General features: G+C 52.3%; 1 protein-coding gene across 1 annotated transcript; it reads right to left on the bottom strand.

Moving 5' to 3' along the window:
• Window positions 1-16,735: 16,735 nt before the first annotated feature.
• Window positions 16,736-20,511, bottom strand: HSPB8 (heat shock protein family B (small) member 8). Its single transcript, XM_071762700.1, has 3 exons — window positions 19,692-20,511; window positions 18,525-18,588; window positions 16,736-17,553 (listed from the first exon to the last, which is right to left on the bottom strand). The coding sequence occupies exons 1-3, from the start codon at window positions 20,068-20,070 to the stop codon at window positions 17,394-17,396; spliced, it is 603 nt and encodes a 200-aa protein (XP_071618801.1). The 5' UTR covers window positions 20,071-20,511; the 3' UTR covers window positions 16,736-17,393.
• Window positions 20,512-21,970: the final 1,459 nt, after the last annotated feature.

Raw genomic sequence — 21,970 nt, 5'->3', positions numbered from 1 at the left:
TCCCTCCATCCATCCCTCCATCCACTCCAGAGAGGACAATCCCTTCCCTCCACCCTTTGCACGTGCCAGACCTGGAATATATTCTGCAGCAGCTGGCTGACTCTGGAGGCAGGACAATTCAACACCAACGCCTCCAGCAGGGTGTCTATGCCTTTCAGGGTCTGCAAGGAGGACAAAGAGCTGTGGTCTGCTGTCTCCTTCCTTCCTGCTGTCTCTGCCACCCCCAGGAGACTGAGCTGAACTCCCAGAGCCCAGGGACAGACAATCTGCTGCGTGCAGAGCAGCCTGTGGCACTGGCTGTGGCCAGGCCCACGGGAAGGGCACACAGGAGGGAGCGAGGGTGGGAAAGTCAAGGCCAGACCCTGCCCTGCCTTGCATCTCTGCTCAAATCCCAGCACAGGGTGGCCAGGGAGCAGATCTGAGGGACTGGGAGCTCCTGCAACTAAGCCACCACCTACCCTGAAATAGAGACAAAGGCTCAGGTCCCTGATTTTCTCTTCTGGAGGAAGCCAGAAGACACTAGAGAAGCAGGCCTCAAGGAGGCTCTTCTCTTTGCCCTCCAGCACCGTCCCCACTGCGCTGTAAAGAGAGAGGGTCCAGTTGGACGCTGGTGCTGGGAGCAGTGCCTCCAGGCCCTGTGCAGGCGGACAGAGTCCCCCCTCTGGGGCAGAGATCCCCAGGAGGGATGGGCAGGTACCTCATTTTGGCAATGGCCAGCATGGCAAGCCGCCGCACTTCCGTCTGCAGTTGGAACAGGGGCTCCTCCTCCAGCACCATCTGCAGAGCACAGAGAGATGAGGCCTGGCAGCTGCCACCAGACCCGCACCCTGCCCAAGCTCTGTCCTCACAGGCTGCTGGGGCCCTTGCCCCTTCCTTCCCCAGCACTGCCAGCTTCCCCCTCACCTTGATGTTCTCTGCCAGTTTGCACCCTTGGCAGAAGATCTCCATGCCCTGTGTCAAGCCCAGTGCCTTGACACTTCCACACAGGGCCCAGATGAAGGTCAGGAACACTGTTGTCTGCTCCGTGTCCTGGCAGGCAGTGGGCAGAGAGACAAACGGGGAGGCTGAGAGGGGGCACACACCTCCAGCAGCCTGGCAGCAGGCAGCAGAGCCCCTGTCAGCAGCACCTGGCATGGCCACATCAGAAATGGCTGCAGTTACCTTTTGTGGGCTGTTGACAAAGTCCACGATGAAGTCCAGCATTCCCTTTAACTTATCGTCTTTGTACAGAGCCAGCCAGCTGTGATCTAAGAGAGGAGAGGAGAGGGAAGGAGAGGACAGAAGAGGAGAGGAGAGGAGATGAAGGGGGTTGTAAAGAGCATGCAGTGGTGGCAGGAGAGATGAAGCAGGAGCTCTGCCTTCCCCCCAGCCCCATGCCCGCTCCCCAGGCCCCTTCTTCCCGTGCATGTCAGGGCTGGAGGGTGCCCAGCAGATGGGAGACTCCCCCCTTGCAGCGGGGCAGGAAAGGTCCCCGTCCCCCAGGCTGGATGGCTCCTGCTGCCTCTGCCTGCCAGGGCCTCACTCACCGACCATCAGAGGCTGCACCGGGGTCTCATCCCGGGGCTCCGAGGAGATGCTCTCCAGGGAAGCCCTGTGCTCCTCCACCATGGTGGGGCTGGGGAATCTCTCTGCCATGCTGTAAGAAACAAGGAAAAGGGATTGGAGCGGGAAGGGGGAAGTTTGGGTCAAACCTCTCAGCGCCAACAGGGAAAGACGTGGGCTTGGCTCGGGGGCTCCTCGCCAGCTCCTCTCCTCTCCCGTCGCTGTCCTACCGGACAATGAAGACCCCACTGAGCACCCCCAGGGTAGTAGGGTGCCACCAAGTGATGTCACAAAGGACCCCAATGTGACCTCTGCCTGTGCGGGTCTGGATGTGCCAGATAAGGGCAATACAATCAGTGTGCCAGGATTCTATGATGCTCTGAATGATTCCATAAGTCTGTGATTCTATGAATGATTCCATAATTCTACTAATCTCTGATTCTCTAAATGTTTCTAAGATTCTATGAGTCTATGATTCTGTGAACAATTCCATGATTCTATGATTCTTTGAATGGTTCTATGATTCTATGATTCTATGAATGATTCTGTGATTCTGTGAATGATTCCATGATATTACGATTCTCTGAATGTTTCTATGATTCTGTGATTGTATAAATCTGTGATTCAGTGATTCTATGTTTCTGTGAATGATTCCATGATATTATGATTCCCTGAATGGTTCTACGATTCTATGGTTCTGTGATTGTATAAATCTGTGATTCTATAAATCTGTGATTATGTGATTGTGTGAATGATTCCATGATTCCACGTTTCTATAATTCCACGTTTCTATGATTGTATGATTCTATGAATCTACGAACTTTGCCTTTGCTCTGACCTCCTGGTGCTGCTGCAAGGAGAAACCCAAACCTCAGCAGGACCTGGTCCTGCAGAACCTGCTCTCGGTGAGCCTGCTCAGGCAGACATTGGACCAGATGGGCCTCACAGGCCCCTTCCAGCTTCCACCCTCCTGTGTGACTCTGTGCTTTGTTTTCACTCCTGAAGCACCTCAACTCAGACCTGATGCCTGCAGAAAAGGATGCTGGCACTCCTCCCCGAGGATTCCTCAGCCTGGGCTGCCTGAGGCAGTGGGGGCAGGCTGGGTGAAGAGGGGTTGAGCTGAGGGAAAGCCGTTCTGTTCCAGTGCCTCACCAGGTCTGGCTGTAAAAGCAGAACCACTGCAGATCTTCTGGATGCAGGGCTTGAGGGATGGGGAGCAGCAGAGTGAAATACAAAGACTGAGTGTCTCCCATCTTCCCTGGTGTGTAGGTGCCCTGCCAGCTGTGGGTGCAGAAGAGGAGGAAGATCCTGATTCTCCCTGGAGTTTTCCCTGGGATTCTGAGGTAAATTTCAGGGGAAATGAAGGGAGGATTGACGTGTTTGGGAATGAGGTAACTGAAATGATGCTGGGCTGAAACTCCCAGCTCACTGGGTCTCTAGACTGTTCCCATTCTAGGATTTATCATCACTGCCCAAGTGGCTGAGGTGCAGATTGCCAGCACACTGGGTGCCTGTCTGTGCCCAGCTCTGCACGCTCGTGTTCTTTTTCTTTGGTGTTCTGAAGAGATGTTACAAATGAATGTGACATCTCTGCAGGTGCTTCTCTTAAATTTCTTAAATTTCTCTTCAATTTTGCCAGAGCTGGAAAAAGAGTGTGATACATTTGAACAATTTCTTTGGCTTGTGTTACCGTGATGCCGAATTGTTTCACTAAACGTCTGTAATTATTATGATAGAAATTATGCATCCAGTGTGCTTGTTGCAGTACATTTAGCACTTGGCACTACTGCTGCTAATGAGTCTGTGGTGCTGTTACCTTCACTGATGGGTCCTGTTAACTGTGTATGAGAACGGATACGAATAATTGTGATTTCCAGTGCTTATCAATGGCAACAATTCTGAAAAAAAATCGTAAAGGTAGGCCTAGTACCTATATGATTAAGGTAGTAAGCATCCATTCTAACTAACACTCCATAAACATACTCAGAATCCTCTAAAATATTAATACCTACGGCTGAAAGTAATCGAAAGTCTTCTATTGCTGCTCGGAATCCTACGACCTGCGCTGATTCTTCCTGTAGCACACGTGGATCGGCATTGGTGTGAAGCAGAATCATGGCGAGCAGATCCATCCAGGAATAGAGTAGGAGCTCCCTCAGGTGGTACTGGTGATAAAATAGAAGAAGGCTGGAATATTAACTCTTGCAGAGACTCTAACAACTTGTGACCCAACGAGTTGACCTATACCTCTTCAAGGTAATCTGCTAAGAAAATCAAAAGGAGAGTGACATTTGAATAGCTGTATCACTTTGTAGTAGGGATATGTGTTGCAGCAGCATCTAATGGAAAAATACCTCTAGCACATAAGCACTGGTTTGTAATCAGAAAAATTCCCACAGGGGGAGCAGTCACGGCTCCTGCAATGCCTGTTGTCAGCACTCAGTTCCCCTTCCAAATACTGCACAGGGAAAGCTGGGCCATTCATACCGTGTGGCAAATCAGTTCTATTTTTCCCTTGACTATCTCTGTCAGTAACTAAATCAGCCGTTGTAATATTTTCAATGGAAAAGTCACAGGCGTGCCTAAATCACACGAAACTTTTAATTTTTGCGTCAGGGTTGAAAACACAGAGCTTTTTTTTTTGGAGCCTCGCCGTCCCTCCTGAGCATTTCTGCCCCTGTTCTGCCTGTGGGCTGCTGCCAAAATATCTTTTGCAGTCACAGTGGCACTGGCAGCTCTTGAAGGGGTGGGGGGCATAGTTACGTCTCGTTTTCAAGATCAATTAACCCTGGATCAAAGGAGTCCTCATCCCTTGAAGAGACAGAGTCCTCTATTGAAAACTTTGATGTGAAGTTTCAGAGTCAGCAATGCATCAGTCGTAGCAGGTACTGGTAGCAATAGTAGTACCCATATATGTAGTAGTACTATACCCATAGCAATAAAAAAGTTAATTTCTTGGGCCTTACTTTAAACATCTGTTCTCTGCCAATTTGCATGTCATGGTTTAACACTGGCCCAGCAATTAAACCAAATGATAGAAGCTCTCTTAATAGAGATGCTCTCTTAATCCCCCTCCCATCCCTGATAAAGAAAGGAGAGAGAATAAGGGTAGAGACACATTTCATAGAATCATAGAATTGGCTGGGTTGGAAGGGAGCTCAGAGCTCATCAAGTCCAACCCTTGCTCCACTCCCCCCGTGGTTCCCAGCCCATGGCACTGAGTGCCACATCCAGGCTCTTTGGAAATATCTCCGGGGATGGAGAATCCACCCCTTCCCTGGGCAGCCCATTCCAATGCCTGATCACCCTCTCCAGAAAGAAATTCTTTCTCATGTCCAACCTAAACCTCCCCTGGCACAACTTGAGACCTCTTGTGCCCTCTTGTCTTGCTGAGAGTTGCCTGGGAAAAGAGCCCAACCCCCCCCTGGCTCCAACCTCCTTTCAGGGAGTTGGAGAGAGTGATGAGGTCTCCCCTGAGCCTCCTCTTCTCCAGCCTCAACACCCCCAGCTCCCTCAGCCTCTCCTCATAGGATCTGTGCTGGATCCCTTCACCAGCCCAGTTGCCTCCTTTGGACCCACTCCAGGACCTCAATATCCTTCCTAAACTGGGGGGAGTTGGAAACTAAACTACACGGCTTTAATGAAACAGTAATGATAAAAAAGAAAAATATTACAAAATGTATACAAATACACAGGAAAACTGATACCACATTCCTCCCCCCCTTTCCCAAATAACTCTAACATCACCAACAAGGCTGCAGGGCAGCCCTGGGAAGGTCCAGGCTGGAGTTCAGCAGGATCACCCAGGGCAGGCCACACAGGAACACACCCAGATATTTGTTGAAAGTCTCCAGAAAGGGTGACTCCACAGCCTCTCTGGACAGCCTGTTCCAGTGCTCCCACAACCTCACCGTGAGTTTGTCCTCATGTTGAGGTGGAACTTCCTGTGTTCTAGCTTAAACCCATTATTCCTTGTCCTATGAATAGGAATCACTGAAAAGAGATTGGCCCCCTCCTTTTGACACCCACTCCTCAGCTGTTTATGGACATCCATTAGATCTGCCCTCATCCTTCTTTTCTCAAGAAGCCCAAATTCTCTCAGTCTTTCTTCATAAGAGAGATTGTTCAAACCCCTTATTCATCCTCCTAGCTCTCTCTTGAACTGTCTGCAGTAGATCCCTGCCTCTTGAACAACCGGATGCATTATTCCAGGTGTGGTCTCACCAGGCCAGAGCAGAGGGGTAGGAAAACCTCCCGAGATCTGTTGGACACAATTTTCCTGCTGCACCCCAGGACACCACTGACCTTCTTTGCCACAAAGGCCCGTTATTGACCCCTGGAGAATTTACTCTCCACTGGGACTTCAAATTTTTCTCCATGGAGCTGTTTACCAGCAGAACTTCCCCTAATCTGCATCCTCCTCTCTATACTGAAACCCACTAAGTAATTCAGGCTATGATTGCAGATGTTCAGCTTTTGTAGCAGACTCTTAAAACAAGGAGCAGTTGTCCATGGTCCACAAGTTGCAGGTTTCAGATGTTAACTTCCAGGAAGTCATTGGATGCCAGTCAAGGAACCCAGTTCTGGTTTCATCACCATGACATCATCCTGAAAAACACTCACAGGACACTCTATGTTTATACAATAATTCCCATAGTAGTTAACGTGGGATAGAAATTCATGACTCCTAAAAATTCCATGCTGTACTGATTAATCTAGCCAAGAAAAAATTAAGTATTCTCACCCAGTGGTACACACTGTACTTCTCCATCATCACCCACCAAGTGTGTCCAGGCCCTTGAGAGAAAGCAACCCCACGAATGGCTTTGCCTTTGCCTGAGGCAGGAAAAAATGGAAACTTTTTTCCTTAGCACATTCCTTTCATCTACTACAGGCACTTTGTCCCCATCTCCTGTGTGTAGAAGGTCTGAATGAGCAGGAACAGCTGGATTGATGGAAACCCTGGTGTTATCTAACCAGGTGGCTTTTGCCAAGTGCTTGTCCCAATTTTTAAAGGTTCCAGCACTCACTGCCTTTAAGATACTTTTTAACAGTCCATTGTACCTTTCCATTTTCCCTGGTGCTGGTGCATGAGAGGGGACATGGTGTATACATATATGGTTTGGCCCATTGAAATAACTGCTGGGATCTTGCCCAGGATCTCTTCTCCCAAGACTCAAGCCAGATTCCAACAGGGAAGGGCTCTGCCACACTGGGAAAAACCCAGAGACACAGCTCACTGGTGACCTCCATTTTTGGTTTAGCACAAAGACATCTCACCACCCATGGGGAGCATCCCCCTCCCTGCCAGAGGGACCCATCTGCTGTGATAAATCTGACCACACTGGAAATAATAATTTTTTTTAAAAATTGTGTACATAGGAAAGCTTGCCCAGTGATGGGCTGAAATTTCAGTTGCCCCATTCAGACCAGGTTTGGATGGGACTCAAAGCTGTTGTTTCTGACCCAGCAGAGGGTCAGAGGACCCTGGGTGCAGGGTATTGTTGCTGCTCATTCCATCGGGGTTTGCTGGAATGAGACAGGAGGGCGGTATGGGTGGGGAAAGGCTTCCCGGGAGCCCCGGGGCTTCTCCCGTGTCACCTCTTTCTCACCTTCCAAGAAGCAAGACGGCCAAGGTTTGCATACTTGCTGCTGGTGCTCACCATCTCCCCTGGGCACCCCAGCCTACCCCGGGGAAGTGAGACCCGTCAGAGGGGACAAACCAGCCTGCACACGTTTCTTTGGCTGTGACAAACAGCTTTAAGTAAACGACCGGGTAAACACGTTCATTTTACTTTCAAAACAAAAGAAACAGAAAGCCGCAAAGCCCAGCCCCAGCCCTGCTTCCTTCGGTAAGGACGGACACGGAGCTATTGGCACTTGGCCCCTCTCGGCTTTCACAAGCTGCCAGCGTTTTAAAACCCGGCAGCCGCTACAAGCCCAAGTGACATATTTAGCTCAGGAGCAAAAAAAAAACCAAAAAACTCCTTGTTTGTGAATGCCAAGGATCATAGAATCACAGAATCCTAGAATGGGCTGGGTTGGAAGGGACCTCAGAGCTCCTCAAGTCCAACCCTTGCTCCACTCCCCCCGTGGTTCCCAGCCCATGGCACTGAGTGCCACATCCAGGCTCTTTGGAAATATCTCCAGGGATGGAGAATCCACCCCTTCCCTGGGCAGCCCATTCCAATGGCTGAGCACCCTCTCCAGAAAGAAATTCTTTCTAATGTCCAACCTAAACCTCCCCTGGCACAACTTGAGACCTCTTGTGCCCTCTTGTCTTGCTGAGAGTTGCCTGGGAAAAGAGCCCAACCCCCCCCTGGCTCCAACCTCCTTTCAGGGAGTTGGAGAGAGTGATGAGGTCTCCCCTGAGCCTCCCCAGATGCAGGGGGGTGGGAAGGAAATCTAAAAAAAAAAACCAACAAACCTGCAAATAACCTACCTGCTGCCCCCAGAGCGGTGCTGGGGAGGGTTTGACTTGAACCCAGAGAGACAGAGCTTGTCCCCAGAGCAGCACAACTCCTGGGATGGCTGAGCTTGGGGTGATATATAGCAAATTGCTCCATTCTGGGCTAGGGGGTCTTTGTATTCCACAGCAGGTGGCTTTCCAAGGACAAACAAGCCCCTGGTATCACTGAGCCCTGCCACCTGGCCTTTGCTGCTCTTCTTCACTTAGAAATGAGTTTGGGCAGCCCCCCCAGAAATCCCAGCCCTTAGGGGCACCTTCTTGGGTGGTTTCTGGGCACAAAGATTGCCTCAATCTACCTGGACTGTGACTTTATGATGAGGCTTACACCAGGGCTGGCCTCAAGGAGCAGCATCACACCCCTGAGCCATCACCCCGCCAGGTCTGACAGCTTCTCTCATCACTCGGGGTCACACAAGGGAACCTGAATCCCACAGCCCCTCCTGCTCCCCACACACATCCCAACCTGTGCCTCAGAGCAGATGAAGAGCCCAGAGCTGGCCCTGCTGGGTCTGGGGTCTCTGGGTATTAATTGTCATCAGATGCAGGATGGAGCTGAGGCTGTTTCCTAAGCATTTGCCATAAGGATGTCACTTGCTCTATTTGATGACTCCTCTTGTGCCATTTCAGTAGCAGGTGGTGGAAGGGACTGGAAAGAAGAAAAAAAAAAAAACAAAAAAACCCCCAAAAAACTACAACTATAAAATGTTTAACATCCCTTTAGCTTCAATTTATTTGCAGAGAATCTGAACAGCACAATTTCCCCCTGCCATCTGGGTGCCACTTTAAAAGACATTTTCTCATATCATTGCAATTTCAGAAACTCTTGTTGTATAGCTATGGAAATCAAGACACTTTGCTTAAATTGTGCATCAGTGTGAAGCTTTTTAAAACTCAACTGCAGCTTATAATATATTTTGACAGCTCACAGAAGGCTCTTGAAAGACTTTCCTGTTACCAAGACCAATCATGAAGGCGAGCCCATCTCTGTGTCTTGCAGTCCATAAGGCAAAAGCTTGGTTTTGTACCACTTTCTGTTTGGTTTTGCCACGTTTTGCTCCAGCAATGGGAAAAAGATTCCTCTGCAGAGCTTTGAACCTTCTTGCCTAAACACTTGAAGCTGCAAGCTATTGCACAGGAGAAGCATGTGCCCAAGGATTCCTATTTCCCCACTCATGCATCCACAAAAGATTTGGAAAGCACCCTGAGCTACTCCAAAACCATAGAGAGATCCTGGTGTGGTGCCCACCAACCACCTCAGAAAGCTCAGACATCGATTCATGGCCAGAGGAAATGACACAAGGATGAACTGAAGGGTTTCTGCAGTGCTGGGTGTTAATTGCTTTAAAGCTTAATGAGCACATAAGTAGAACAGGAGTAAATCTGGAGCAGCTGGTTCATCAAGGAGATGCTCTGTGGCCAGAGAGAGATGGGACACAGAGAAACCAGGTGCTGCTCCCCATGCTCTGGAAACCCTGGGGAGGGAAAGATGGGCATTTGCAAACAGCAGAGATTCTGACACAAAATCAGTCATCTTGCTTGGTTTTGAAGATATTAATGATTTTTCCCACAGGGCTCCTGGGTGGCCCTTTCCCACAGCATCAAGGGCAAAGCCAGAGCTGCCACTGAGTCAAACTCCTGGTGAAGGAAGGCAAAGATTTTGTCATCAAACAACCCCCCAAACTCCCGAGGGGTCTGGCAGCTCGCCCAGGGCATGGGAAAAACTCAGGTATATAAACTCAGCACCAGGTGTAAACCTGGCAAATCAGGCCCAGATGAGGTCAAACCACCCTGTACCATCTGAAAGCAAGAAGCCCCAACTTGAGAAATTCCTGCTGTGTACTGCCCAGGGAAGGCAGCAGCTTTTCCACCTGACATCTAAATTGATGCTCAACCTTGCTACCCCACACGTATTGCTCTTTTGCCTCAGTTTCCCCAGGGTACAGAGCAGGAACTTTTCAGTCATTGAAATGTGGGCTGCATCTTCCTGATTTGCACTGATACCATCAGAAAGCAGCCCTGGGAACTCGGGTGGATGCTGGTGCTGTGGTGTTCTTCCCCAGCCTGGCTCCTGAAGGATGGGCTCTGGTAGCTCCCTGGGGAGGACTTGGAATGCCCAGCACAGCTCCCCAGCATTCACCCTGATTTTCAGAAACTGCAGTAAATCAGCCACGCTGCAAACTGGCCTCTTTTTTTGGCTCTGGCTTGATGTTATAAGGAAAAAAAATGGAATTTTAAAACGCAGCTAATCAAGGAGTTAAAGAGAGGTTAATCCTAATGGATTAATCAGCTCGAAAAGGGGAAGGGAAGGAGGCAGAGGCTGGGAGGAGCAGAGCAGCAGCCAAGCCAGGCTGCTCCTCCAGGCAAGTTGCAGGGAGAGTTTAGAAAAGGTGGCAATGCTCCTTCTTCCACCTATCTACATCCAGGTTTGATCTCAATTTAACGTGCAAGTCCTGAGCTCAGGTACCCTTTGCCAGGGAGAACACTGAGTCCTCGACACATTTTTTTATTGCACCACAGAAGAAAAAGTTTGACTTCACCCACCCTACTTACTGTCCATCATCTCCCTTTGGGCACAAAACATGAGATGTGGGGCAGCTCCAACTGCTGTTAACCACCCTACAGAACCCAGGGTGGGACTGGGAAAGGGGTTTTAAGGGGAACACAGCTGCCCCAAGGCTTTCCACCACCTCCTATAGAAAGCAGCACCCACCCCGGCTGCTCTGACCATCCTGCAGGGTCTGGCTCATGACTGCTGCAGCCAAAACCAAGTATCCTCCTGACCAGTGACCCAAGCATAGTCAGGCACTCTTCACGAGGTAAAGCTTCTTTATAGGCTTCTAAATAGGCTTAGGCCTGGGGAGAGTTTGAGCATGATTAGTGACAGTGAAAGCAAGGAGGTTTAAAGGTTATCAATGATAGACACCACTGTATACAACAGCACAAGCACACACACAAAAAAATAGACCCATTAAACATCATTAGCAAGGCCTGGAAGTGATTATTTAAGCTTAATGAAACGAATACATTTCTCCAGTAGTGCTCATCCCATGGAGGGAAGCACCACCGGGCAGGATCAACCCGTGGTGTCTCAGCAGCATTGCTGCTTCTCCTGGCCTGAGCTGGCTCTGGGCTATGTGTTCCCACGAGCTGAGCCCACTGCCAGGTGCTTTCAGAAGCAATTCACTCATTTCAACAAAAAATGTTTCCCTTTGGGAGCTCAAACACGCTCTGGTCTATTATGTCCTGTGTGGATATCTAACATGTTGAAGAAAGTTCTCCCCAGCACCCTGCTGGCTGCAAGCCCAATCCTCAGTGTGGATCAGGTTGTGCAGCTGGTTTTTGCTCCCTGGGACCCTTGGCTTGGGTGTTTATACCATGGAGGAGGGCAAGGAGATCTCCCAAACCTGCCTTAGCTGGTGCAGGAGCAGGGGTGCAAGGTGTCCCCCTCCAGCACCCACCTCTGGGGCTGAGTAGGCACAGGCAGGACACCCATCCTGCTGCTTCTCCCCTCTGCTTCTCCTCCATTCCCTTGTTTTTAACAGCTCTTTGGAGCCTGGAGGAGAAGTGGCTCCAAGCCAAGGCAGTCATGATGATCTCACTGTTAATTATGCAGAGAAGTCATTTAGCTGTGGCTTTGCCTGATGAAGTGATATGACAGAGAAGAACAAAACCCCACAGCCACTTTCTGCATTGCAAATTAAAGAGGGAAAGAAACCCAAAGTTAGCAAACCCAAGTGCCTTGACCTAGCCCTTTGTGGGTGCTGTGCTACCCCTGGACCCGCTGCAATTAGGAGCAGGCAGCTCTGATTGGGAAACAATTAAAAATGGCATTAGGTCTCCATTCCCCTTTGTCTGGGTCTATTTTCCACATGGACTCCAGGAGGAGGATCCTCCCTGCTACAGGGCTTACCACCAGTTTAGAGAGGAGCCTGGGATTAGCACTGGCCTTATTCAAAACACTTATTCACATCTCATCTTACCTTCTCTGGAGATGATTTAGCTTGATTTATTCTCATTAGTTGTAATTTAGCATTTTAATGACCTCACCTACTGGCTTTTTTGTGCTTCATAACCACCCTCCTTGCTGCATTGCAAGGAGATCTTTTAATAAGGAGAGATTTCCAAGGCTGCCTTGGATGGAAAGCTTTTTGTTGAAATATGAAAGAAAATTAAGATGAAATTAGCATCTCCTCTAGGATGGGTTTGCTGTGGAGCATCTGGTTGGGAGCAGGAGGCTGCAGGTCAGCACGTCCCTCAAGTGGAAAGATGGCCCTTGATCACCAGCAGTGTATGGACTTAAAGAAAACAAGAAAAAAACTGAAAAAAGAAAACAAATAGGAGAAAAAAATTCCTCCCCCCTCCGCTCCTGGCTGCAGCTCATTATTTGAGGAATTCATGGCTCTGAGATCTTGCAGTGACCAGAAGCAGCTGTGGTTCCATGAAGGGGTGAATGATGTTTAACAGCACTGTCCCACAGTGTCCACCTGGGAGACTCTGTGCTGCTGCTGGGATCATCAAGCTTGAGCCTCAAAGCTCACAAAGTCCTTTCCAAGATGGGTGTGGGCAGAAGGATCCAAAACCTGCTGTCCTAGTGCCCCAGCAGCATTGCTCTGCCTGTGGAGGTGTCTCCCCCTCTTCTCTCTGCTGGAATTGGAGAAGCTTCAAGAAGCTCTTGGTCTGGTCCCAAGGGTGGCTGTGTTGGTTCATGGTCAGGAGCTCCTGCTGAACTCCCCCCCAACTTTTGATTTGAGAGAGAAGGGCCACCTGCTCAGCCAGGGCAGGCTATTTCAGTGAGACTCTGTTCTTTTATTAGAGAAAAACAAACTTGCAGCTCCTCTGTCCCCACAGGCATCGTGTGCAAAGTATTTTGGAGCCATAGAAAATGAAGCAGCTGAGATTTGCTTTGCACGTAGAGGCCAAAACTGCAATGAGAAATGTGGGAAAACCCCAAATTACCTTGATTACAGCAGTCAAAGTGGATGGCTCTGTACTGAGAGGGGGGCTGGGTTTGGGTGAGAAACAGCAAGAAACCCTTGGGAACCAGGGGATGCTCTGGAGAGAGGAGAAACTACAAAAGTGCTGTATCAGCTGCCTCGTGCAAATCCAGGCAGATGAGCTGCAGGAATTAAACCCAGCTCTTGAGCCACAGCCACACGTGGATGCAAGAGCCATGTTGCTTGCCCAGAGCAGGGGTGGACACACTTTTGGGAGCTGCTGTGCTGGCCATGGGCCACAGCTCTGCCCAGGCATGAGCTGGGGACTCAGAAAATAAGACCAACCCAGTTCTTCTAGGAGAAGAAACCAGCTCTCTAGAGGTACCTGGTTTATCTGGGCAGCTCTGGAGCTTCTTCTGGACTATTTACCCTGCTCACAGCATATGCTGCCAACCAAAATAAATAAATTCATCTTTTGCTTCCATTTTAGGAAAATAAACCCTCTCAGAGAGGCTGGGAGCTGGTGCCCTGTGAGGAGCCACATGCTCACCTTGCTGATGCCCACAGACTGTCCCTGCCCTGCCCAGGGCTAGAGGTGCCAGTGAAGCCCCTGGGGCTTCTCACCAGCACAGGAGGGATGTCAGCACACAGCCCGAAGGTTCAGTCAGCCTTCTGCAAGCCGAGGCTCCTGCCACTGAGCCGCCAGCAAGTTCTCCCAGGATTTCGGCGACCTTATCCTTATCCTTATCTCTTCTGCAGCTGCTGGCCCCCGGGCTGGTTTCCCATGACACAGCCCCATTATGTTCCAGCACTGCCTTCCCAGCTCCAAGCCCTCCCCATCGCCCAGCCCAGCCCCAGGTCTGCAGCACCAGGAATCACCAGTTTGTGCTGTGGGAGGGGTCGTCACCTTTAAGAAGCTAGAAAAACCTTTCCCAGAACGAAAAAAGCAGCACGAATCAACTACATCCTATCACCTCCAGCTATCCAGGAGAGAGGCTTAGAGCTCAGCCTGTAAGCTCAGGGTTCAGAGCTTCAAGCTGAGTCTCAGCATCCTCCCCCTGCAGCAGCCACACTCCTCCTGCCTCTGGCTGCTCTTGTCACTGCTGGCAACAACGAGTCTGATGCAAATTGCCCAGTACACAACTGTTTAATCACATCAGCCCCTTTCAGGTGCGATTCTATACGTTATCAGAACTGAATTCTTAGAAAGGAAAAATAAAAACTTTCCAACCCCTGCTCCTCTCCCCTCCCTGGCCAGGACATGGCCCCATGCCAGCAGCATAAGTGTTGCTCTGAGAGCAGGACTTTAAAGGCTTGCTTAGGGTGGCTCCTCCTCCTTCAGCAGTAAACATCATTTGGCTTTGAATGATGTGGATGTCGATAAGTTTAATGCTGGTTCAGAAGGTAAAATAAGGGAGCAGCAGCCCCTGAGTGATTCAGGGGGGGCTGGTAGTGAGGTGCTGCCGCAGCTGGGGTGCCCCTTGCAAGGTGAGTTGACAATAAATATAAATAATAAAAGTTCTTCCCTTTCTGAGGGTAAGAAGGGTCCCAAAATTCACAGCTCTGGATGTGGGTCCCTCCCAAGCTTCTCTGGCCAGCCCAGGTCCAACCCATAGGAGCCCACTCCTCCCTGCCCAGAGGATGCTGTTCCACAACCACATCCTGTGCATGGCTTCTCCCTGTTAGAGCAGATATTAAGCCATAAAGCATAATGTGTTCTGACAGTACCTGATGCAGTGTAATTGCTAGAAACCCATGAAATGCAATGTAATTTGCTGAGTGGCCATTACAGAGTGGTGTTACAGCTCTAATGGCTTTGAACTCCTACCTCCCAGGCAGGCTGAGGATCAGCAAACAGCTTCTGCTGGCTGCTGGCCCCAGCTCTGCAGTCCCTGGGACCTCAGAAATGTACATTTCCTACCCCAGCCTCCTCAGACACAGGTGCTGCTGCACTTGTTGTTCCACCTCCAGAAACATCAGTTTCTGGCATTGCTTTCTTTTATAACCTGCTTCCCTTCGATGACCAAAAACTACTGGGGGGGGAAGGGGGAGGTTAAGAAAATAAAGAAACAAAGAAAAAAAACCAATGAACAACAAGAAGACAAAACAGAAAAACCAGATCTCCACTTACAATGATTTCATTCGTGTAGGATTCTCCAAACAATCTGAGAGCTTGAGATGCCTCTGGCTGCTCAGGGCCAAGCACACGGCCAGGGTAAGAGGTGCTCAGTGCTCACTGCTGATGCTAACCCCAGCCACTAATAAATTACTGCTAATGCATCTTACAACAGTCTTTGTAAGAGGCTATTAAGGACTTCATCAGAAAGCAGAAGCAAATAAAAGAGAAAAGTATTAAAGGAAAAGCTAATAGCCTTTCCTTCCCTCTAACTGCAGGATCAGCAGGAGAAAACCAGGAGCCATCACACAACTGCAGCAGCTCTTATCTGAGGCTGAGGCTCCCCTCACCCCAGCACTGCTGCAGCTGCAGCCTGAGGACCTGTCTGGACCCCCGGGGATGAGGCTCAGCTGAAGCCAATTCCCTCCCAGCCCCCGCAGCCCCCACAGAGCTTAAACTCATCCCCTGCACCCCCTGCCCTGTCCCGGGCAGCCCTCAAGGTCAGGTCTGCAGCAGAGGGCTGGAGCCAGCAGAGCTTGGAGTGTTTTGTAAAAAACAAAACCAAAACAAACAAAAAAACTGAAAAAAAAAGAAAGAAAAAATTGTTAAGGGGTGAGAAAGAGGAGGGTCAGTTTGTGCCAGAGGAATGACACCTATGGGGCATGATGGCTCCAAGAGGCATGAGGACACAGGGATGGAGGTGTGACTCATGATTTTTGTTTTCCATTCCTGGCAGGGGTATTACATTTCAGGGGTTATATTTGATTCATAAAAATTGCTGTGCTCACAGCCATGCCTGGCACAGTTGTCATGGCAGAGCATGGGGCTGGCTCCTGTTGAGGAGCGTTGGGGTGAGCCCGTGTCGAGGTGGTGCCTGCAGCCTGGGGGTCAAAGTGTTGAGGCAACTGTTAAAAATTAATTATAATATATAAATCCATGGTGAAAGCAACCAGGTTCCCCACTGTGACCTGGAGTGTGGGTAGCAGGGTGGCCCCCAAGCACCAGGCTGGGGTGTTCAGCACGTGGTGGGCTGTTGTTGGCAACCGCATCCCAAATGAGCCAGGGTAGAGCATGTGAGGTTGTATTTTTAACTCCAGGACGTGGTGACATGGAAAAAACTGTGTGCCCAGCCCAGGTGTCACACAGATTGATGGAAAAATTCTTGCTGCCCATTGGCACTTCTGCTCAGCTGACCCCAGGCACTGCAGTGTGTCCTACAGCTTTGCCCTGGAAATGGGCGTAAGGCTGCGTTCAGAGCCCGGCAGGAACCATTTGCTGGAATTAGCTGGGAAGTGCTTCCCTGGGGAGCTGCCAGTGAGGATTTGGCATGGTGAGATGGAAAGGGGGATAGCACAAACCTGACTCCCAGCTCAGAGGCTGATTTAGCACCCACAAGCAGGAAAAGCACTTGCAACCCCTCAGAAGGGTTAGGAAAGGATGAACCCATGATCCCTGCCTGGCTCAGTGCCTCCCTGACATGGTGTTAGCAGGGACTCTGCATTCTCAGGAAGCAAAACCTTTAAACCAGTGCAAACATCCCCACACCTCTCTCTTCTCCTGTCCCCCATGGGGAGAAGACAACGACAGGCTGGGAGGTGGCACATGGCATCCCCCCTCCCTCCCCACCACCCTCCCACAACCATCCTGCTGGGCTCAGCCAAGACAAACAGAGGCTAAGAACATCAACTGGGTTTTATTCCTCAGGTCTGACAAATAAAGCACAAATCAGGAAAAAAAAAAAAAAAAAAAAAAAAAAAAGAGAAAGAGAGAGAAAGAAAGAAAACCCCAAACCAATCAATGTTCACAACACATGGACAGTTTGTATTTCTCAGGATGTGCCATCGAGCTCCACCACCGGATCTGGATGCGCATCCTCCTTTGCAGAGATGTGGTTTTAAAAAAAAAAACAACAACAAAAAAAACCCAAAATAACCCACAGAGGAGGAAAAGACACAGGGCTACAGGATTCTATGTCAACTTTAGAGAGAACAGGGCCCTTTTCTGCTATTGTTATAAATACCCCATCTGAGCAACTCAGAGCAAAAAAACCACCCCAATGAAGGATTTCCATTCTGCTCGGCTCCATGGGCACAAAATCTCTACCAGCACCTCAGACTGCTACAAGCCCTGGGGGGCCTGGTGCCTGGTACGTGTGTCCCAGCTCTCAGCTGGTCCCCCCAGGGGGTTGGTGGGTGCTGCCATCCCCCTGAGTGGCACCATCACCCTCACCAAAGGCTGGCTGGACACCGCATCACAGGGGATCGGGGATCAGGGGGTCCAGTGGGAGAGGGGAAGAGGGGTGTTGGGGCACGGGAGGGACACAGGTGGCTGGTCAGGCACAGGTGGCCTCCTGGCTCTCCACGGGGATCTCGCTGCCACAGCCACCCTCACTGGACTGCTGGTAGGGGGGAATCTGGGGTGCCTCGATGATCAGCAGCCCCTCCGGTGACAAGGAGGCGAAGACCGTGATGGGATCCACCTCATAGGGCAGCCTGCAGGAGGGGAGGATAGGAGAGATGGTTTAGGAGCTGGGGGGGGCCAGGGTGGTCACATCCCCCATCCCTGGGGGACATTGATCCTTGGGAATGTCCCCACACAGGACCCGGTGGGGAACCACCACTGCCAGCTCAGGCCCTGGCCCTGGCTGCCCACGTAAGTGGTGGAGTCACCACCTCTTGAAGGATTTAACAGATGTGTGGATATGGTTAGGGGGCATGGTTTAGTAGTGGCCTGGGCAGTGCTGGGTTAACACTTGCACTTGGTGATTAACTTAGAGGTCTTTTCCAACCAAAATGACTCTGATTCTTCTGACAGGGAGCCGGCAGCGCCTGTGTTATTACCGAAGCACCGGGGAATGTGCCGGGGATCTTGAACGCAGGCTGCCGGCCAGCCTGGCCCCCGCAGGCACTCTGGTTAATCTCCCCCGGCAGATGTGTTTGACGGGATGTCACCCACCACTTGTGCCGTCCGGGCTCCCGCTGAGTAAATCATCGCCGGCTGCAAGCCTTGCCCGTAAAAGGAGCCACGGCGGCTGCCGGGCAGGAGGCAGCGCGGTGCTCGCCCCAGCTTTCCCGTGGGAGTTTGGGATGCACGGGGCTCCTTCGGGGTGGAAAAGCAAAGCTGAGCTGCTGCCAGCCCAGCAAACCCTTCCCACGCCCTGGGCGTTGCTGCATCTCCCATTTTTAACCCCAGGGACCCTGCGGGTGGGGGTCTGCCCTCGCTTTAGGCTCGCCTTTCCTCCCGGCCTCTCGCGGGTGTTGTTGCCCACGGGAGCCGTGGGCTTGAGTCACAGCGATAGCGATCGCTGACACCATGGAGAGCCGTGAGGACCCACACCTACACCGCGGGTGGTGTGAGCCCTGCGTGCCCCGCTGAGCACCGGCGGATTTCCTTGCCCCCTGCACCCACACCAGCTCCAAACGCGGCTCCGGGCCGGCGGGAGACTGACAGAGCTGGTACCTACTGGATTTTCTTGGTGAAGTTCTTGGAGACGATCCCTCCTTCCACCTGCTGCTCCTCGTGTTTGCCTGCAGGGAAAGTCAACACGTCACGTCACCACCTCACCGGGAGGTTATATTTTTTTCCCCCAAAACAACAAAACCTAACAGGAAGAATTCCACAGGAGTTCTGAGTTATTTCCATTCCACAGGGCAAACATCTGGGGAGGGCTCAGGAAGCTTCTCCCTAGTGAAAGAAACGCTGGACGCAGGATTCCCATATTTCCAGTGAAATCCTGGGGTCTTGCAGACTGCCAAGAGCTGGGGCTTAAGAAAAAGCCACCAAATTTAATAAAACTTTTGGAGGTGGCAGCGTCCCCCCTTATCCCTCTCCTCTCAGCTGTGCTAGGCTGGGGGTCCCTGGGCCTGGAGAATCTCTGAAGTTAAAATCATACCAGCAGCTGTCTGGATTCCCCTGACCTGTGCATTTCTCACTGCGATGCTCTCAGCCCTAAATAAATGCCCAGGGCCGTGCTGCGGGGCAGCTCCCAGCCCCCTCCCCCCCCTCTCCAGGACCCTCCTTGTGGGGAAGATGTCGGTGCCGGGCTGAAGGGATGTGGTGCATCCCGCACACACTCTCCCCACCATTAAACGAATTTTTAGGAAATTTTTATCTTCTGGCCAGCTCACCCCTAGGCTGAGGCCTCCCAGAGCTAGGGCAGGGATGAAGGGCAGCTGCCCCCCACTTCCTAGCACCGGAGCTGCCTCTCTCTTGGCCCCTTTAAAAAAAAATTTTCCTCCATGCCGGTCTCACCCTGGCTATAATTACCCGCGCCAAGCTGGGGCCCCTCTTGGAAGCTCGCTGCAGGGTGCTGCCGCCGCAGTGGTGCCTCCCTGGCTGGCCGGGGCCAAAAGCAGGAGATTTACCCCAAAGGAAGCTTTTCCTTTTCCTTTTTGCAACAAAACACCGTGGCTTGTGAGCCAGGTCCCCCTATGGCACCCCCAAACCACCCACAGAGCTGCCCAAAGCCTTCCCGCAGCCCTGGCCCTGCTGCCAAACACGAGATTGCCGCCAGCGACCTAAAAAATAAAGGTGATTTTGGCATTTTTACGGCAATTTCTTGAGCTGGCAGGGGCGGGGAAGGACAAACTGATTTTCTACGCCCCATCCTCCCCGGTGCCTTGGCTCTCACCTGACACCTCGACGTAGCCGTCCTTGGTTTTGACCGTCAGCTCCTCGGGTTTGAAGCTGTGGACATTAACGCACACCTTCCAGGGCTCGCGGGGCGGGGGTGCGGGGCTGCGGCTCTCGGGGTACCCCCCGAAGCGGGCGCCGTAGCCGGGGGCCATGGCGGAGGCGCGGGCCATGCCAGTACGCAGGGGACCCGGCCAGGTGGTGGTGAGCCGGGGCCGAGCCCAGTCAGGCCAGTCGGCCGTCAGGTCCGCGGGGAAGGGGGACATCCCGAAATCATCATCCAGCAGGCGTGAGGTCAAGCCGGGCTCCCGGAATGGGTCGCGGATGCTGCGCCGGCCGGGGTAATGGCAGGAGTAGGGCATCTGGCTGTCGGCCATGGCTTCTGGTGGAGGGGTCCGGGAGTATCCCTGGGGCTCTCCCACGGAGCTTCAGCCTCTGCGCGGCTGCTCCTGGCTGTGAACTTCCCCGGGGAGCCCGTCCCGGAGGAGACGCATCCACTCCGGGCGGGATGAGCGGCTGCGGGTGGAGGCCGCGGGGACGGTCCCCTTCTTCCCCAGGTGATGGACGACGGAGCAAATCGATTCAGAGCTGAATCACCAGGAGCCGGAGGAGCGCAGGAAGGACGGAGGGAGCTCGCTGGCCGTGAGAAAACGCTTCCTGTCTGGCTGCGATCCCAGGGACCAGGGAGAGGAAAATTAAACTTCTTGTCAGAAGAGGAAGGAAAAAACAAACAAACAAAAGAAAACCCACCCCAAACCCGAATATCCCGAGATGAAAAAGCTCTCCCGTCTAGCTCCTCAGCACTTTATGGGTGACTTTCCCTGCTGCTCCCTTGCAAGAGCTGCAATAAATGCCTGAGCTCGGAGCCGAGAAACTTCTCTAACCTTCCAGCCGCCGGGTGAGCCCTATTTATACGGATATGGGAGGAGGGGGGTGTGTTTTGCAATTCCTGCCCTGTCAGCCGAGTATTTTGGAGAGGATGAAACAGCCGCAGAGAATCTGGGCTGCGGCAGCTGACCTCTCCCGTCGCCCCGAGGATTGGGGCTGCCACGGAGCTTCAGCAGCTGCCCCGGCCCCCACCACCCCATCCTGGCGCCCTGTGCCCAGCCTGCCCGCCCAAAATAGCCCCCGAGCTCAGGGCCAGCTGCTTTCACCCCAGTGTCACCCATTAAAAATACCCCCGGGGTGGTGCGGGCCAAGTTTCTCCCCACACTGTAAAGCCACGTGTTTCCAAGCCACCAAGCAGCCCACTGTACCAGGAAATGGGTCACTGGTGGCACCCCCGGCGCAGCACTGCGTGGGGTGCTGGGGGGGGGGAGGGGAGAGACAGACAGACCCCTTTTGTGGCCAGCAGCCTGCAGAGTGTTGGCCAGCCAGGCTTGGCCATGCTGGGGGGCTGCGGGACACAGGAGGGACGCTCCTCTTGCTGTCCACTAACCCGGGATTCCGGGCAGGGTCCTCACGGTGCTGGGCAGCACCTACCCTCCTCACCCCCCTCCTCACCCCCCTCCTCCTCCTCCTCATCACCCCCCTCATCCTCCTCCTCCTCTCCTTGCCGCGTGCCCAGGCTCTGCCGCAATCGCCGTGTGGGCAGGGCGAGGCGGGGGTAATCACAGCCGCGCGGCGCTGTGACTAATTACAGAGCAGTGGTGGGGCCTGGGCAGCACGCCGTGGGAAGAGGTGCGGTGGAGGTGGTGGGTGAGCTCCCGGTGAGCATCCAGCTGGGGGACACAGCCCCAGTGGCGTGGTATGGGGTACCTGATGGCAACACCGAGGACCTTGCCGTGGAGGTGGTCCAGGCACGGCTTGGGTGGGTGACTCGATGTGCCAGAGGATGGGATGTCACCAGTGAAGGTCATGCTGGATACGGGACCACTTCCTCGTGCTGCCTCACACTCCTCTCCAGCATCTGCAATTTTTTAAATGGACTTGATGGAACTAATTACAGCAGGAAGACTTTAATGCGGTGCAGGACACGCAGCAACCCAGCCACTGGTCACTCCAGCAGCATTAATCATGCTACACCAAAGCAGCATCCCTAGGGGAGGGAGGCACAGGGGCAGAGCTACTCCCCTGTGCTCCCCTCCTTGCAAGAGGACAGGCAGACATTGCAAGGGTCTCCCAGGGACCAAGGCTGGTGGTCCCAGGTGCTGGCTGAGCACCCCATGGTGAAGGAAACTGCCAGTGGAGGGGGCAGAGCATCTCCCTCCCCTTGTCCTGCCTGGCTGTGGACTCCTGCTGCCTGGGGATGACAGCAGGGTGTCCCAGGGGACATTG

Source organism: Heliangelus exortis, chromosome 19 (assembly GCF_036169615.1).
Source record: "Heliangelus exortis chromosome 19, bHelExo1.hap1, whole genome shotgun sequence".
Classification (NCBI taxonomy): domain Eukaryota; kingdom Metazoa; phylum Chordata; class Aves; order Apodiformes; family Trochilidae; genus Heliangelus; species Heliangelus exortis.
The sequence above is the reverse complement of the archived record's forward strand: the minus strand, read 5'-3'. Positions and strand labels throughout refer to the sequence as shown.